Raw genomic sequence first — 16951 nt, 5'->3', positions numbered from 1 at the left:
CCGGCCGTTTTACACGTCGGGTCCGGGACCCTGCCGCCACATCACCGGTGGGGTCACGGCCGCCGGTCGATCGCCGGCTGCGGACCAGCGCGATCTCGGGAACAGTGTTTTCTGTCGCTCCCCCTCTTTGCTGCGCGATCTAGGCCGTCGACATCACCCGATCGGCCACGCATGTTACTCCTAGCCACAGGCCCACAGCACAACCGTCCCGGTGCAACGCACGAACGGCCTCTGCTCCACGAGAGCTCCGGTGGCCCCCCGCCCGAAAAGCGTGCGCCGGGGCCCTTGCTCCCCCCCCGACACCGCGCCACCCCTTTGTCCATGGACTCCATGCAGCCCGGCGCGGGCGAGAATGTGCGGGCACATGGGGCGCTTCTCGGAAAGCCGCCGGCCGGGCCTCCGGATCCCGTAGAGAAATCCGGAATCGTTTCGCCTTTGGGGGCAGATGAATATCCCGCGCGCACCTGGCCTTCACATGGCCGCACGCGAGGCCGAACCGAACCAGTAGGCCGCCGACGGAGGAGAGGAGGAGGGGTCTACGCCTTGCCTGCTTTAGGCGAACGTGGACCGCGCCTTTCTGAGCCGCTGGTGACTCGGCCGGCCCGGCTGCTGACTCCGCAAATCCACTCGCCTTTGCCCAAGCAAAGCTTCCACCACCGCGCCTATAAATGGCGCCCTCGGCGGCTGCGCTCCGGTACCAATCCACGATTCCTTACACGCTAAGGCGTCGACCTCCGGTTCTTCTTCTTCTTCCATCCTTCCGCGCGACGCAGGCGAGACCAGCGCCCAGCACTCTGCTCTTTCAGCTGAGTTTGCTCCTAGCAGACATGAGGAAGTCGAGCAGCGGCGGCTGCGGCCATGTCATCGGGGTCCCGGTCACCTCCAAGGCGTTCGGGACAGAGGAGGCGGCGTCCACCAGGGATCTGTCGTCGTTCAGGAAGGGCGACGGCGACCACCTCGCCGTCTCGCTCACGCACCCCAGCCCGTACGCGTCTTTCGGCTACAACCACAGTGAGTACCGATCGTGGCCATGCCATGCATGAGTTACTTCGATCACTTCTCCAATTGGAAGCATGTGTTCTTACTGTTAAAACGTTTGATGCTGATGTGCTTTGTGGCTATGCGTTTGTGCAGGCAGCAAGGGCCAGGTGACCCACTGGGTGAGCAAGCTGAGCAGGCGGGCGCAGGGCTTCAGGGAGCATGGTGAGTTAGAAAGCATTCCTTCTTCCCGAGCGCCGTTGATCAATCAAGATCATGTGAACGTTTAGTCCTGATGAGAATCCTGATCCGTGATCGTGGTGCAGTGACCCTGGGCCCGAAGCTGTCGGAGACGGTGAAGGGGAAGCTGAGCCTGGGCGCGCGGATCCTGCAGGCCGGCGGCGTCGAGCGCGTGTTCCGGCAGGCCTTCTCCGCCGACAAGGGCGAGCGTCTGGTCAAGGCGCTGCAGTGCTACCTCTACACCACGGGCGGCCCCATCGCCGGGATGCTCTTCGTGTCCACCAGGAAGGTCGCCTTCCGCAGCGACCGCCCCATCACGGTGAGCTCGCCCAGGGGCGACACGGCGCGGGTCACCTACAAGGTGGCGGTCCCGCTCCGGCGGATCCGCGAGGTCCGGCGCAGCGAGAGCGCCGACAGGCCCGAGGAGAAGTACATCCGCGTCGCCACGGTGGACAACTTCGAGTTCTGGTTCATGGGGTTCGTCAGCTACCAGCGGTCGTGGAGGTGCATGGAGCAAGCCGTCTCGGAGCCGCAGTGACAGCGCGCGGCCCGGGTGGTGAGGAGGAGGTCCGGTGCAATGGCGGCCCTGTCGGCACGACGAGAAGAGGATGCTACGGGCTGCATGCGTCGCCATCTTTTGTTGCGACGAGGTAGCCGTAGTAGCTAAAGATTGCCCCCAATCTAAATCCGGATCGGGGCAATTGAGTTCCTTCCGCGTACGATTTTAGATCAACTTTGTGTTGCTCGAAGCGGTTGCGTGAATCATGGACCGACCCAGTGATTACAGTGATTAACCATTTGTGCATGTTGTTGTTGAATGGAAGAGCGAGCTTACCTTTCCGAATTGTTTTCTGCTGTGCCTTTCTGATCTTTGTACTAGACTACTAGTGTGTGTAAGAAGATGAAAATATAACTCCGACTCGGAGCTTTGGTAGTACGAGATTTAAAAACTGAAAATATTGTGGAGCTATTATTCAAGACGAATTTCTTCACACGTTTGCCGATCTGCGTGTTCATGTTTGTTGGCGAGAAAATAAAATAATTTTCAGAGGTACTGTACTTAAAATAGTACGGATATCAACGCTGCCAGTTATGTGGGCTCGTGCTAGTAGCGGAAAAGCTGGCAGCCCAAGATCAGGTCGCAGACAAACTGCTGAACTGGAGGAGGCCAAATATCGTGTGGGTTGAAGCTGGGCCACGGGGCAGCACCGAACGAGCTGTTTGGGCTGGGTCTGAACCTTCTCTTGGCGCCGCTTCCTCAACGACGGCGAGGCGGAGGACACCGGGGCGGTGGAGGAGGATCCTAAAGCGCCCCGACCCGAAGATGATGGCTAAACCATATATTATTTATCGAATTAAGTTTCCGGCACAATACTTGTTACATCAAGTGGAGTCCAGAGTCATACAGAACTTTATTTAACACGTACATAAGGAGTAAAGCGACAACACAAAGCTACACAGAACAACCATAGGATAACAACTAGCATAAAGACATGCAGGACTACCCCTTCATCCATCACGGCTCCACTCGAAAAGCTTGGGTACGGACACGATCTACTCGCAGTCTTCCGGCACAAAGTCATAATCCTCTGTAGAAAATCAACAGGGGTGAGTACAAAAGTACTCAGCAAGCTCCACCTCGCCCTACGGGAGGGGAATGACATGCATGATACACATTAAGCACAATGCATTAGCAAATGCAACTCATGGTATGCAACTCTTCCCGACACAACCCACAGTATGTAATTCACTAGTTGTCAGGACCACACCGTAGCCTGTACATACCGTGGACACAGACCATTCGAATGGATTATACACTCTGCAGAGGTCGTACACTGTACCCACACGCTCAACTGCCCGAACGAACAACCGACATAGTCGACACCCAGCCGTGGTCACGCCCCAGCCCGGCCGCACAAACCCTCGGGCCCTGACCCCAATGGTCTATACCCATAAACCATCCCTGCGACCGTCAGGCTAACCAGTGGGATTAGGCTAAGTCCGGCCCATACCGGAACCTGTGGTCGTGCTAAAGTAAGATAGGTGAGATGTCAAAATAACTCGGTTCTTATGGTTCACCAGGGCAGCAACTATCCCACAACATGTCAACTCGAGCCTACCACCACGGTGACACTCACCTGCCAGTCTACCACCACAGTAGCGCCGGCTCCAGCATACCCAGCTGCACTAGTCTCAGCCAAAACCCTTCATATCCTAGTCTCAACTCTGGATATGCATAACTACTCATATGCATGTAGGAGCACATTCAATCACTTAAGTTCCGGTATATGTAATCGATCCTAAACTAGGGCTACAACTAGACGTCCTCACATGGATGCAACCGCTCACGTAGGGGTCGATGAAACTTGCCTTCGCTTACGTACGCGTCGGCGGCGGCGGCTTCCTGCTCGCGGTACGGGTCTTCTGGCTCCGGCTCGCGGTACTGGCCTTCGTACTCCTTGGCATGCTCCTCCTCGGTCACTCCGTGATCTACGGGCGAAAACGGCACAGCCGGCAAACAAACACAAGCATGCTATAAAATAAGCTCAAATAGAGATGAAAATAGGAGGAATAGATAGTATATGATTTGAGGAGAGTTTAGGAAAAAGAGTTGCGTGAAAAGGAGTTGATATAAAGGAGATATTGAGTTTACAGTATTGGTTGGTGTTTAATTCCGAAAATATAATGATTTGGATTAAGTGCTCACGGACTGGTGGGTGTTTTGGGCCTTTATTAGTATTGCGGAGTTAATGGTCGGGGAGCTGCCTGTCATCTCACCTTGGCGCGGAACAGCTTGAGGAATAGGGTCAACTGTTGGAGCTTCGTCTCGTGAGTGAGCTGGGCTCGTGAGGAGTGGTTCAGCAAGCGGAGCGAAGCGGCACGGTGTGCTTGGGCTGATGATGGGGCTCGTCACGGCCTCGCTCCTTTTATAGGCGAGGAGAGCAGCAGCGGCGTCGCACAGGGACGGGCGACGGCGTGGGCTGCGGCAGCTCGTCGTCAACGCGAACAGTGGCAATGCTGAAGGCGCGAGCGTCGAGGCGGCAAAGCCGGCGAGGATGCTGCAGCGGTGTGGGCAAGGTGGGGATGCGGAGATGGGGGCACGGCGTGGTGCCGACGGCAGTGTGCGGTCCCGTCGTGGGGCCAGCGTGTCGCGCGTGCGCGAGCGAGAGTGAGCGCGGGTGAGGATGGCAGGGAGGGGGCGTCGGTTTCTTTTATAGACGAGGTGAGGCGGTTCGCGCGGCGGAGAAAAAATCTCGACCGGTACTGTGCGCGACGACCCCGATTTATGGAGAGGTGGGTGCCGCCATATTTGCATGACGGGTTATTTAATATTGTGAGCACTCTTGCCGGCTTCCAGGAATGGAGTGAGTGCTGCCATGACGGGTCATTTCAAGGTTAATGGTGTGGGTACTCTGTGGCTTACAGGGGATGATGAAGTTATGGCGCAGGAGGTAGGCGCTGTCATGATTGTCTGGGAATTATGGCGTGGTACGGTGACTCGAGAGGCTTCTATGGAAAGAGACGAGATAATTGTTATCGTAGGTGCAAGCATGCGTATGCTGGTTACTGAAGGGAACGAATATACTATCACAAGGCAAGAGTATAAAATAGTTTGCCTAGTAGTTATGTAATACTTCATATAACGTTGGTATTATTTTACGTTACTAGTTTAATTGCAAAGTTTTATTTTAGTGATTGTTGGCAATTGAGGTGGTCTTAATACCCACTAAGTTGAGGATCTACCCCTATGACACACCAACTCACTTCAGAGTCGGTCAGTTTCTAGTCACTTAGTGTACCGGGTTCTTTTGACGGCAGAGCCGTCTTTTGTTTCCGGGAAACAGAGCCTATCAACAGATGAAATTGGGTTTCGGGTGACAGAGCCAACCTCTGCTCCCCGACGCGGCGATCGTCCTCGGCAGCGACGCGAACGGGAGGTGCGTCGCGAAGAGCCTTGGGTCCGGGAGCTTGCCGAGGTCCGGGACCTTTCCCTCGTGTAGAGCTGGTACTCGAAGAACCTGATGCACCCGTGGGGGCCGAGTGAGGTTAGAGGGTGGCCGGCGGCGTCGGCGCCGGGGTGGTGCTCCCTCCGGTGCACGGTGGCGTACAAGAGCGACTTGATCCACGTGGTGCCGGACTTGGGCAGGGTGGCGACGACGATGTCCGATGGCCGCGCGGTGAAGCACGCGTCGGCGACCATGGCGCCGACCATGGGCACCATGCTGCAGTGCCAACCGTGGTCGTGGCGGTAGAATTGGCTGTTGGACAAGCCTTGTGAGCTCGGCAAGGAGGAGACCAGGTTGGCGAAATGCCGGTAGAGTTCGGGGTTGCTGGTTTCCGCTTCCGCGCAGGCGTCTTGCTCGGCCTGCAAGGGAGGAGAGGTTTGCGTAGAGGAAGACATGGCCGCCATTGGCGGCTTCGCAGATGGTGGGTTTGGGGAACCCGTAGCGGAACAGCATCTTAATTTGTAGGTATCACATATGGGATGAAGTCAACGAACTATACGGTCGCTATCCTCCCCATGTGATGCACATGGCGTGCACGTAAATAGAGATGCAACTAGCGCTTCTTTATAGTTGCAACGCTAGTATTAGAAAGATGCGTCTTACCTCTATGAAAGATTATTAAGAGCATCTCCAAGAGTCTTTCCAAATTTCAATCTCTAAATTATCATTTGGAGAGTCATCTACATAAAAATCGTTTTCTATACATGTTCACTCTCCAACAGTGTTTCTATATCGTGTTTACACTCTAGAGAGCCATTTTCGCCTTCTATCTTTGGCTAGCGAAAAATCCGAAATAGATGATGTTTATATTTGGGTAACCACTTAAAAGCTCTTGGAGAATATTTTTCTATCAGAATCTCTATTCCAAACAATTGGGATAGAAATAGAGAGTCTCTTTTCCCTGTATCTTTTCTGTGTGTATAAGACTTAAAAAATTAGTTTTGTGTTCTGTATCTTTTATACAGAGGATTATATTGGCTGTGTACAAGACTTTATGTTTAATAAGGCTTCCTTCTTTAAAAAAGTAGCTTTAGAAGAGAAACTGTAGTTTACTAGTTTTGCAATTCAAAGTTTGATTACAGTGGATGCAATAGTTTATGGATTAGCCGTTGAGACCGGAGTTCTTAGGGCAGTCCCAATGGGACATTGATGGGGACATTGATGGTAGTTTCTATCTATCTTAATTACAGTGACATCTAAGCAAATTGCTGACGTGGCACTATAGTTAATACGGAGAGAGATTGAAAAACAAAGAAACGGTTTCTTCTCTACGACACGGCGTCTTCGCTCGGATCAAGACGAGAAGAAACCAGCAAAATAGCGTTGGGAAGACTCTACTCGTTTCCATCTTCTATGTGGATCCTGTGCGTCGTCGCGGCCTCGCTCCCCCGTGCGGCTGCATTGGCATTCGCGATTGCCGCACGCTTGCTGCTCCATCGCGGCTCGCTGCTCCGGCGCTTGCTGCTGCCGCGCGCTTTTGCTTCCAGCGCGGCTCGCTTGCTGCTCCGACGCTCGCTGATGCTCCGGCGCGGGTCGCTGCTGCAGGCTAGCGGAAACTGCTGAGGCTGCCATGAAGGTCAATCTTCTTCGATCTCCTCCGATACTCCACACCAGCGATAGTTCTGTAGGAGAATGGAAAGCTCTTGCAATGGAGAATGCGGTGGTGTGACATGCATAACCTGATTTCTAGATTTGAATGTGGGATTTGGGAGAGCAAGAAGAGGATTTTTCTTTCTGTTCTTGGCAAGGTGGGTGAGGACGAGGAGAGAGAACAAGTGAGAAAGAGGAGGGTGCTGTCACAGAACCGCCAAATTAAAATTCTAATTAAGCGTAATGGCTGTCATTTGAACACATCGGGCTCATTAGCTTAACGGCTTAATTTGGCGATCCTTTCTCAACCCACGTCCCGATCGAAACATCACCGATAGTCCCACGCGAAGGTGGGCGCAGATGGTACAAACACGACACATATTTGAAAATACAACAAATATACATAATATTTTATGTCGTGGTGCTGCAAACCACAGCCGGGTGGCGGAAGGCACCCGCCTAAGCCCAGAGGGTGTGTACTCGGGAGTTAGCTAGTCCTAGTTCGATCTCGCTCAAGAACACGATGAACACAGCGGGATTAGAGTGGTTCGGGCCGCCGGAGCGTAATACCCTACGTCCACTGTGTGTTGTATTGCCTTGCCTCGAGAGAGTCCGCAAGAGCTTGTGTGTGTCTGGAGAGCCTGTTGTGTACAGCGAGCGTCTCCCTTTTATATCTCAAGGGGACGCGTACATGGCTGTTGGGACCCCGACAGGTGGACCCAACGATGTAGTACAAGATAAGGTACTGTTCATAATTATAGCGTCGCAGGCGAAGGAGATCTCTCTCCTGGATCCCATTGTCTGCTCCTGGAGTTCCCCGTTCAGCGTGTCCAGGCGCTGTCTTGTCGGAACGGCGCCAGGTATAGCCAGCGGCGTTGCCCGCCACGTAGCTGAACGGGCCGCGTAGCTTGCGGCGTAGGCGACATGATGGAAAAGTGTCGTACCGTCGTATCCAATTAATACGGCAGGCGAGCTTTGAGCGGGTGCAGCACATGCGGCTACACTGTGTACCTTGGTAATACGCGGTGCAGAGTGAGGTCTGGCAAAGGCTGTCCCGCGTGCTGCGACGACAGAGCACGCCTCAACCATCCGCATTAATTGCAGTGGGCGGGCGAGTCTTCCAGCGGAAGACTCGCGCACGAGCCCGCGCCCGTGCCTCCGGGACCCGCACGCAGTAAGGGAGGTCCGGATGGGCGTAGGAGGTCCCGGACCCCTATGGGGGTCCGCGGCCTCGGCTGTCAGCTCGGAGCTTTCCTTCCTTAGGGATATGTGGCGTCTCCGGACCCATCCCAGGCGGGGAACGGGTCCGGGGCCATTGGCCTGGTGAGGAAAGAGCCTGACCCGTGGGGCCTGACTACTCCGTCCTCTGCGCGCAGTTACGGATAACTACGCGGGTCCTGTCTTGCCGCGGTAAGAGTGAGTATCCCTGTTACAGGGTACCGACATTTTACTTTAAGTTTTACAAACCAAGTGTGAATAAATATCTAATTTACAAACTTTGTATTACTGAAATCCGGGTTCAACTAGAGGAAAGGGGGCCTACTACTAACAAAAGTGTGCCCTAGGGAGATCCCTAACTAAACGTCTAGCTCCACAACTTCCCATCCATCAGCATCCCGGCGGATGAACTTGGCGCAGCAGGGACAGAAGTCTACGTATGCGTGCCCTGAAATAATTGTGGCAACAAACCCTGAGTATACTAATACTCAGCAAGGCTTACCCGACCAGTGGGTATAACTTAGCCCACATATCTAGACATGCAAGGCTTTGGGCTGGTGGTTATTTTGCAGAAAACAGCGACTAAAGTTATTCCTCACTTTCCTTATTTTAGCCCAAGTTCTATATAAATTAACATAGTCTAATATTTGCATAACTAAATCTAAAGCAAACATAATGTAGCAATAAATGATATTTCATAAGTTCATTAATATGAGTATAACCATTTTTCTCCAATACACACTACGCTGCGACGCAGTGACCAAGGTGCTCATATCCGAGAGCGACTGACGGCGAATCGATTCGATTTAACCTTGCAAGGTGGACCTAACCAACACGGCACGCAAAAGTCCCGTCGGACCCCACGCACCAACCTTTCCCCTCCCCGCCTCGAACTACAGGAACCAGCCCAACGACATATGGTCAGCCGAGCTCAACGTGAGACCACCAAAAGTAAACATATGCATCACAATTCTCCGCGACTACTCGACTCGCCCCAGGAGTTGGGTGCGGGGTCCTGTACTTTCGAAGCAAAGCAGTACTCAGCTTACCGGTTTCGACTATCTCATACTCCCGATATGCGGTTATTACAGTTCAAACATGATCAGCAGGGCCAACAACGGCTCGGTCCTTAACCGACTCAGGCGGAACTACACTTCTCCCGTCCGGTCTCAAGTTCTAACCTTTCTTTCATTTCAAGACTTCCAACCAAAAATTAGTAACTCATATCTGGAAAAATAAAACTATCCTACATCCCACGAGTAACCAAGAATTACTCGTCTTCTACCGAACCCTATCTAGCATAGCATTGCTAACGTCCTATACATACTAGTACAACTCAAGGACACCTAGGGTTCATGTAACTAGGGTTTCAAACAACTCCTATACGTAATGCATAAGTAATAAATACATATGTATAGGTGTCATAATTTAAATTAATAGGATGTGCACCGGGACTTGCCTTGCGCCTGTTGCTCAACACTAGGATCAACCGGGCCTTGGGCCGGGTGCTCACACCTCTCCTCCTGGGCTTGCGTCGGCTGCTCCTGCGGTGCCGCGATCACCTCAAAGACGGCGCCCTCAGTTGCGGATGCTACACGTATGCATATGAAATAAATGAGTCACGCCGCAAGCTACGTTCCCCAACGGGCACCTTGCTGACGGGACAAGAGAAGCCCACCCTTCGTCAGATGGTGAGCAGCGCCATGGAAGCGTATCGGAAGAAAGATTCGTAACCACTGTAGCCATTTAAATACTCTGCGCAGTATGCTGCACAGTCACGTTGGGCCCACTTGTCGGGGCCCAACGTCCTATGTATCCGCACCCCTTGGTCTATAAAAGGGGGGCGCCCGCTAGAAGAAAGACTCAGGCTGGGTGAAAGCCAAGACCCGTCAGAGGATAGGTTCATACACAACCAAAATCAATACCTCTCACAGTGGATGTAGGGTATTACGCTCCGGCGGCCCGAACCACTCTAGATCGTGTGTTCTTGTGTGCTTGACTCAGAGTTAGATTAGGTCAATCGCCTAGTACCTTCCCGAGTACTCCCTCTCTGGGAATAGGCGGGTGCGTTCCGCCACCCGGCTGTGGGTACCCTAGAAATCCCACGACATCGACCGACCCTCCAGAGACAACGTCTCTGGAACAATTTCTAATTCTACCTGCGGTCTGTCCGGCCCCCCTTGGCGGACTGTCCGCAGTTAACGTGATCAATCCACCAGAGACGGCAACGTCTCTGGACAGCATCCTAAACTCTACTGCGGACTGTCCGCGCCCAAATGGCGGACCGTCCGCAGTTAAATCCTGCGAACCCCACCAGAGACATCGTCTCTGGACAAGTTTCAAGTCTCAACGGCGGACCGTCCGCTGCCCTATAGCGGACTGTCCGCAGTAAATTTTGCTAAACTACCAGAGACAACATCGTCTCTAGACAAAACCTAACTTGGCATGCGGACTGTCCGGCCCCCATGGGCGGACCGTCCGCGACTCCAATCTTTGACACCGCACACCAGGCAGCAGCGAGCGCGGCGACGGCGGCGGCGGCCGCTCACCGACGCTGGCGGCACTCAACGGAAGGGAAAAAGACCGGGAAGCACAAGGAACTCACCACGAACCCATTCCCGCAGTCGGATCGAGCGGAGGACGACCGGAGAGGCGGATCGGCAGTGGAATAAAGCTTCAAGCACCTCCAATGGTGTCCGGTGGGGGTGGGGCGATTCCGGCCGTGGAGAAGCCGATATAGAGGTTTAGGAAGGTGGAGGAGGTGCCGAGGAAGGTTCCCGCGCGAGGGATCGAGGTTTGGTGGCCGGAGGAGGGAGATCGACGGGGAGGGGGCGCCGTCGGGGTGAGGGCACGAGCTCTGCTCGGCTCTGGAAGGAAAAGAGGAGGAAGAGAGGAATGACAGGTTGATCCCACGCCCATCCAGATAAATATCTGGGCGATGCTTGGCGGACTGTCCACGAGGCAGGCGTTACAGGTGCGGTGTGCTCTCATTGCTTGCCGCAACTGATCATGCTCAGTTTTTAATACATGGTGCTTCTCATTAAATGTTAGTACTTATAATTACTATAAGAAACTATCCATTGGAGCGGTAGAGTCTAAAATGAAATTTATTTTCATTGGAAACTGCACTAGAAACTTTCCATTGGGACTGCCCTTTAAAGGTTTAATTTGGCCTCGGTGATAGCGTTGATGCGCCGCGCCATATCCCGCGACAAATGGACTAGGCAGCAATTAAATTCAGTGCCAGATCATCGATGATCGCGGTGACAAAGAGCTCACGAGAATACTTCCTATCTACGCTGGGTGTATTTTCCTACTCGTACGGTTAAGCTGGTGGACAAATACGGTTGAATTGTACCCAGACAGAAGTGTAGAGTGGCAACAAAGTATGGAAGCAAAAGAATTTGATGTAAGAATAGATTCCACTTGTGCCTCATTAGTAATAAACTTACGCTTGATAAACCTCTTGCAATCAGAATATGCTGTCTCTGCGGGGACGAGGGCTTGCACTGGATTAGTTTCAAGTCAGCTTGCGGCCACTCTACACTTCTGTCTGGGTACAATTCAACCGTATTTGTCCACCAGCTTAACCGTACGAGTAGGAAAATACACCCAGCGTACAAAGAAAACGTGTCTCTGCCAAGATTGGCTACCCTCAGTAACGTTGTTTTATATTTTCGTGAACTCTTAGTGGAAGCACCAGAGATTTTCGTAAGTGGGAGGGAAAAAACGATAAAAGCATCATTACTCCTAGTTCAAGCCGGATTTGAATTACCAGCAGCTAAAGTCTCATATCTGCAGGTCCAGGACCCAGGATGCCTTTCTCATGATCCAAGGGAAGCACATCCGCATGCGGACACCTCCCGTCATCGGCTGCCTGCTGCCGCCGGAGCCAATCCTAGTGTTTCAATCAAAGTGTGAGACCAACAACACTTTCCAATGAAACAGAAAAGAAAAACCTACAGCTAGCTACTAAGCAGAAGAAACAGACCTCTTCCTGAGCATTGTCAGTATCATGCAAGTCGGGTGTTACAATAGGTGGTATTGCATCTGGGTCAGGCTTCTGGAATACAAAAGTTGAATACAAGCCTGCAGAAACCAAGTGGAAACATTGAGTAAACTGGGACCTTATGATCCAACGCAGCAAAATGATGAATTTCTACACTACCTAAAATGTCATAGGAACGAGTAACAAGCTTTCCACGAGCATCCAAAAAGCTTGCACTGTAACCACCAAGCATTGGAGCAAATTGTGTTCTGGATCAGTCAGAATCAAAAGTTAAATAGAGTTCGGGCATCCACATTTTTTTTTGTAGTCACAATGTTACATTTCTTTGGACAGCAGATGATGAGTTAGCTTAAATACAGCAGATAATAATTCCATGAAAATGACATAGGTCTTGACATGGAAATTCCTACCTGTTATCATCATAAAATTCGGTTAAATTCTGGATCTCCACGTATTCAAGTCCAGCTTCCCTTGCTAATCTGTTTCAACACAACCTAGCATTGTGAAAACTCTTATCACCCAATTTGTTTGAATTTATAAAGGTTTTAGGTTATCATGATTTCATGACAATGAAGCAATAGAGCAAAATGTTGAAAATAAATGAGAAAAGAATCACCTCATAAGGCTGGGAAAGTGAACCAGGCAGTGATTTTCAGATACTGCTTCACTTGCAAATTTTAGTTGGTACTTCTTTCCAAAGAAGGGAAACCTGCACCATATACCAAAGGATCCCCTCAGGAAGTTAATGTAATAAAAATTTTCAGCATTCACGAAACAATAACAGCTCATACTTTTCTTCCTCAACTTCAAAGGTAATGGTATAATTCTCCGAGCGAATGCTATTTGGAACAGCCTTCAGACCTTTATTATGCGAAGCCTCAACATTCTTTTGATATTTTGTCCTACAGAACACAAAATACCAATCAACTTAGCAATAGAAAGAACAGAGTTTGTTCAAGCACATTGCACACTAAATTTGTACTAGAGAAGGTAAAATAAGCTTTATTTGCAGCTAAGCCATAAATGCCAGCAATACATATTTTGCTTGGTTGGTGGATGATCACCCATGCTTAGAAGATAATTTATTTTGAATAATAGCTTAAAGCAAAAAAGAGAAGAAATTAGGATATACGAACAAATTCACGTAGTGACAGTACCATATCGTTGACGAATCAGGAGTCATGCCGAAAAAGTAGCCACCAGGTTTGAGAAGTGATGATACATTATTCAGAAGCTTCTTTGCCCGTTCTTCACTCTCAAAGCATAACTATCTTTCGAAAAGGATAAATTATGAAGATTAGCAAAGCTCACAAGTACATATTCCAGATCCAGAACTCTAGAGAACAGCCAACTTGCCTGCAAGTGCTGCATACAACAAACAATATCTGCCTGGATGCCCTTTTCCTGCACTTGAGCTTCGAAATCATCCTGCCATGCAAATGTAACAAAAACTAACTGTCAGCACTGAAGATTCATGCCAATTGCCAGCACTAGTGCATTTGTGTGTGTAGGAACTAGGAAAGTATGGAGGGAGGGTGTACATCAGAAGGATCCAACTCAATGAACTCAGCAGTGAAAGGTTTCCTCTTGTTCTCCCATAGCTCACGGGCATCGCTGACACCCGATGCAGAGGCATCTGTTGTAGAAATTGGTATGATGGTCAAGGTCAAATTAACTTATTGACAGTCAAAGCAACAGACCATAGAGGGCTCAGGCTAGTGGAGGCAGCGTACCGATTCCTATATAGTGGCCAACCTGGGCATCACACCACTTGTCCGTATCAACTCCACCATCGCAATACAAGTCACAGACCTTACACATTTGGCAACCAGAAAATGCAATACTAGTTTCAGGATTCTGCTGCCGAGAGTTTCTCGCTGATTTGCAACAAATTGAAAACCATGAAAGAGAGGAGCAATATAACGGACCGTGGCATAAGGAAAGGCAAAAATTTTGACGAGAGCGGTCTTGGCGAATTCATATAGGCGAAGATGTGGTGGTGGGGGTGGTGGCGCTGCCACGTTCATCTCTGTAATCAGGGGCGGACCCAGTTATACATGTACACCCAATAACTGTTGCAAAAAGGTCGAAATTAGTAGCTAAAATCACGGTCAGATCCGGATGGGAAGGGAGGGGACTAGGCAGGCATACCCCTGTCGGATGTTCGTCGCCGGCGAAGCGCCCGTCGCTCGACGAACAACGGGCAGCGCAACTCGCCCTGTCGTCGCCGCTAGGAAAGGAAGACCGAGGCCGAGAGAAAGTACAGAGAAGTCGTGGGAAGGGAAGGGAGGGTGCCGCCGCACCAGCAGGACTCGAGCTGCAGCTGGGCAGGTGAGCGTGGAGGGCGGCGCACGGGCCGACCGCGTGGAGAGCGGCGGGCGCTGGGGGAGCGAAGGTGCCGAAGGAAAGGAGCGGGCCTTGTTGCCGTGTGGGCGTGCCGCCCGTCAAAGGAGAAGGCGCTGCTGCTCCGCCACCGGCTACCTGCCAGATGGTGGGGGCCGTGAGCTGCTAGGGCCGCGGCGTGGCGGACCCTAGCTAGCAAAAAAATTCAAATCACTAGCCAAAAAATTTAGAGCCAAAAAACTTTCTGGTAACACACAACAACAACAACCAATTAATCACTACTGCTGACTGCAATTGGAGCAGAGGGGAAGGGCAGCCGTACGATTGTACGAACCAGTGGCGACGGGCAGAGGGCTGCAGTGGGCGACGACGGCGGGAGGTGACGGGCGGCCGCAGCAAGGCGCAGGCCGGACCGAGCGAGCAGACGCGCCAGCAAAGCCGCAGGCCGCAGGCGCGCGGCGCGCTGCGCGAAGGGGCGGCAGGGCGGCGGCCGTCGGGTGAGCCGGGTATGGGAGGGCGGGCGGCGGCGACGGGCGGAGGGCGGAAGCGGAGCAGTGCGGCCGTCGGGGAGGCGGGCAGGTGGCAGGCGCGACCGTCAGGGTCGGTCGCGGGCCGGACGGGAGGTCAGGCGTGACCGCGTAGGAGCCGGAACTGGGCTTAGGATTCGCTTGCTGGGCTATTTCTTCGATTTGGGCTATAATTTTTTTCTAAAAAAAAGCAGGCTGTACCGCTAAATTAATATGAAAGAATAACAAGAATTTGAACACATACATATTCTATAGAAAATTTAAACAACTCTTTCTCTATTTTAAAGAATAGTAATTGAGAATGGAACAATAACGATCTGACAAAAGAGATACATAGCAATTGCAATGTATATATCCCATATAAACTAAATATACTATTACAAAATGCAAGATTTAAGTTAATCAGGAACCGAACTTTTTTTCTATTGTAACATGCCTTCTAAAAACTGAACAGGGAAATCTTTTTAGTTGCGGTTAGGCAGTCGGACAGGCGGAATCGGACAGGCTGGGCAAATTGGCAGCTTATCAGCTCGGTGATTATATTATCTATCCTGATCCAATCAGAAATCGATATTAGTAAAAAAACTAAAATGAACACCTTAGCCCTTATAGCTCAGTGGTAGAGCGTCAGTCTTGTAAACTGAAGGTAGTTCAATCCTGCATGGGGGCAGTTTTTCCCTTTTTTTCCCCTTCGGAAGGCTCTATTTTCAGTCTTTTTTCCCCATTCTGGAGTTCTCTTCTTTTTCTCTCTTTTTAAAGTGAAGCGTCTTTTTCCCTTTCCCCTTCAAAGCTAACAAATCCTTTATGCAGAAGAAAACATATGGTGTTGTTTTCGTTTTTCACCCGCGTTTCTTTATGGGTGAAGGCTCTTTGGTTTTGCCCCTTCTAGAATTTTCTTTTTTTCTTTTTAAAGGTGAAGGATCTTTTTCGCCTTTTAAGTTGCCGTACAACCGTATTGTGCATCCAAACAGACAGACAAGGATGGAGGTGGTGAGGGATAAAAAAAATGCAGTGAGCGTGGATCGAACACGCGACCTTCAGACCTTCAGTCTCACGCTCTCCCAACTGAGCTATCCCCGGCTATACCTTCGGCCTTCAAAAACAGAGTACAAATAATTGCACAGTGTGTTTTCACCACGAATCGATACGTAATGCACGGAGCGGCGGAGCGCACAGCGTGGCACACCGATGCAGACTCAGATCTTTTTCACCTCGAACCAAAAGGACCCCCTCCCAGTACGCATTACTGACATGTCGCGTAGGACCAGCGCCCAACAGCCACTGGAAGGAATATCCATAGGCCAGGCCGCCAGGCCATGCAGCGCTAGCTGGCCGCCACCAACCTACTACCAGATGGGCCAGTCTGAGCCTGAGGTCCGTGCAGCAGCGGCTTGCCTGCCTCACCCTCAACATGGCCATGACCATTATTCATCATCTTGAATCTCGATCAGTCTGCACGTACTTCATCCGCCGAGCAAGTAAATGGCGCCAATGCTTCGTTTTTCTTCAATACTTCTACACCGAGTACAATCTGCAATGCAGTAGTTGTATACTTGTAGTGGTACTATTAGTACTAACAGTAACAGATCAAGTGATCAGTCTGAGAATTTGGAACAAAGTGACCCTTTGATACTTGATACAGCGCGAAAAGTCTGCGAGCATGGTCCGGACAACAAGGTCGTGCGCCTTTCCACAGAGCCATTGGCCTACAGCTTGACACGAATCATGTCCGGCGAAACAGCCTGAACCTTTCAGAGGCAAAGTGCAGACGCCGTCCCAGACGCAGAGCAGGGCAGGGCAGCGCTGGAGCCGCAGCTTTTGCTGCAATTCACGTACTCCTAGCCGAGAGGAAAAAAGGAGTGCGGTAGCATACTAGCATGGGCTACCCTGTTCCCTGGCAACGATTGAACAGCATGTGGCCTGGGTTTGCACAAGCTGCCATGAGATGAAAATGTGAGATGGTGAAATAATGCGGGGGGAAGTGAATGGTGATCCATCATGGTTTCACAGTCCCAGGAGAACTGGAAAGCCAATATCAC

At 51.2% G+C, this 16951-nt stretch overlaps 3 protein-coding genes and 1 non-coding gene across 5 annotated transcripts; 2 read left to right on the top strand and 2 right to left on the bottom strand.

Annotated features, from left to right (window-relative positions):
- The first annotated feature begins 635 nt into the window (after positions 1–635).
- LOC120642522 (GEM-like protein 7) lies at positions 636–2155 on the top strand. The gene is made up of 3 exons (XM_039919087.1): positions 636–1011; positions 1135–1203; positions 1305–2155. The coding sequence occupies exons 1-3, from the start codon at positions 669–671 to the stop codon at positions 1754–1756; spliced, it is 864 nt and encodes a 287-aa protein (XP_039775021.1). The 5' UTR covers positions 636–668; the 3' UTR covers positions 1757–2155.
- A 2850-nt stretch (positions 2156–5005) lies between these two features.
- Positions 5006–5629, bottom strand: LOC120640250 (cytosolic sulfotransferase 15-like). The gene is made up of 2 exons (XM_039916106.1): positions 5205–5629; positions 5006–5066 (listed from the first exon to the last, which is right to left on the bottom strand). Exons 1-2 carry the CDS (start codon positions 5627–5629, stop codon positions 5006–5008), a joined length of 486 nt encoding a protein of 161 aa, XP_039772040.1.
- Positions 5630–11537: 5908 nt separating this feature from the next.
- On the bottom strand, positions 11538–14867 carry LOC120642493 (mRNA cap guanine-N7 methyltransferase 2). Of its 2 annotated transcripts, none has more exons than XM_039919050.1 (12): positions 14194–14867; positions 13971–14071; positions 13776–13854; positions 13584–13678; positions 13399–13470; positions 13200–13309; positions 12834–12944; positions 12659–12751; positions 12453–12521; positions 12202–12290; positions 12025–12122; positions 11538–11931 (listed from the first exon to the last, which is right to left on the bottom strand). In XM_039919050.1, exons 2-12 carry the CDS (start codon positions 14067–14069, stop codon positions 11815–11817), a joined length of 1032 nt encoding a protein of 343 aa, XP_039774984.1. In that variant the 5' UTR covers positions 14070–14071; positions 14194–14867; the 3' UTR covers positions 11538–11814. The 2 variants fall into 2 exon arrangements, with proteins under 2 accessions (XP_039774984.1, XP_039774983.1); XM_039919049.1 differs by having other exon boundaries at positions 13971–14114; positions 14194–14865.
- A 647-nt stretch (positions 14868–15514) lies between these two features.
- On the top strand, positions 15515–15582 carry TRNAT-UGU. Its single transcript has one exon. It is a non-coding gene; the product is annotated as a tRNA-Thr (tRNA).
- The last annotated feature ends 1369 nt before the right edge of the window (positions 15583–16951 follow it).

The sequence above is a fragment of the Panicum virgatum genome, chromosome 7K, assembly GCF_016808335.1.
Source record: "Panicum virgatum strain AP13 chromosome 7K, P.virgatum_v5, whole genome shotgun sequence".
NCBI classification, from domain to species: Eukaryota; Viridiplantae; Streptophyta; class Magnoliopsida; order Poales; family Poaceae; genus Panicum; species Panicum virgatum.
Note: the sequence above shows the minus strand (reverse complement) of the source record. Positions and strands in the feature narration are given on the sequence as shown.

Coding starts and splice junctions, on each gene's coding strand:
- LOC120642522 (XM_039919087.1), top strand. CDS start 669: ATGGCGCCCTCGGCGGCTGCGCTCCGGTACCAATCCACGATTCCTTAC. Junction 1,012..1,134: donor GTCTTTCGGCTACAACCACA/GTGAGTACCGAT, acceptor GCGTTTGTGCAG/GCAGCAAGGGCCAGGTGACC. Junction 1,204..1,304: donor GCAGGGCTTCAGGGAGCATG/GTGAGTTAGAAA, acceptor ATCGTGGTGCAG/TGACCCTGGGCCCGAAGCTG.
- LOC120640250 (XM_039916106.1), bottom strand. CDS start 5,629: ATGGCGGCCATGTCTTCCTCTACGCAAACCTCTCCTCCCTTGCAGGCC. Junction 5,067..5,204: donor CAGCTCTACACGAGGGAAAG/GTCCCGGACCTC, acceptor ATCTGTTGATAG/GCTCTGTTTCCCGGAAACAA.
- LOC120642493 (XM_039919050.1), bottom strand. CDS start 14,069: ATGAACGTGGCAGCGCCACCACCCCCACCACCACATCTTCGCCTATAT. Junction 13,679..13,775: donor TGGCCACTATATAGGAATCG/GTACGCTGCCTC, acceptor TTTCTACAACAG/ATGCCTCTGCATCGGGTGTC. Junction 12,945..13,199: donor CCTGATTCGTCAACGATATG/GTACTGTCACTA, acceptor TGTGTTCTGTAG/GACAAAATATCAAAAGAATG.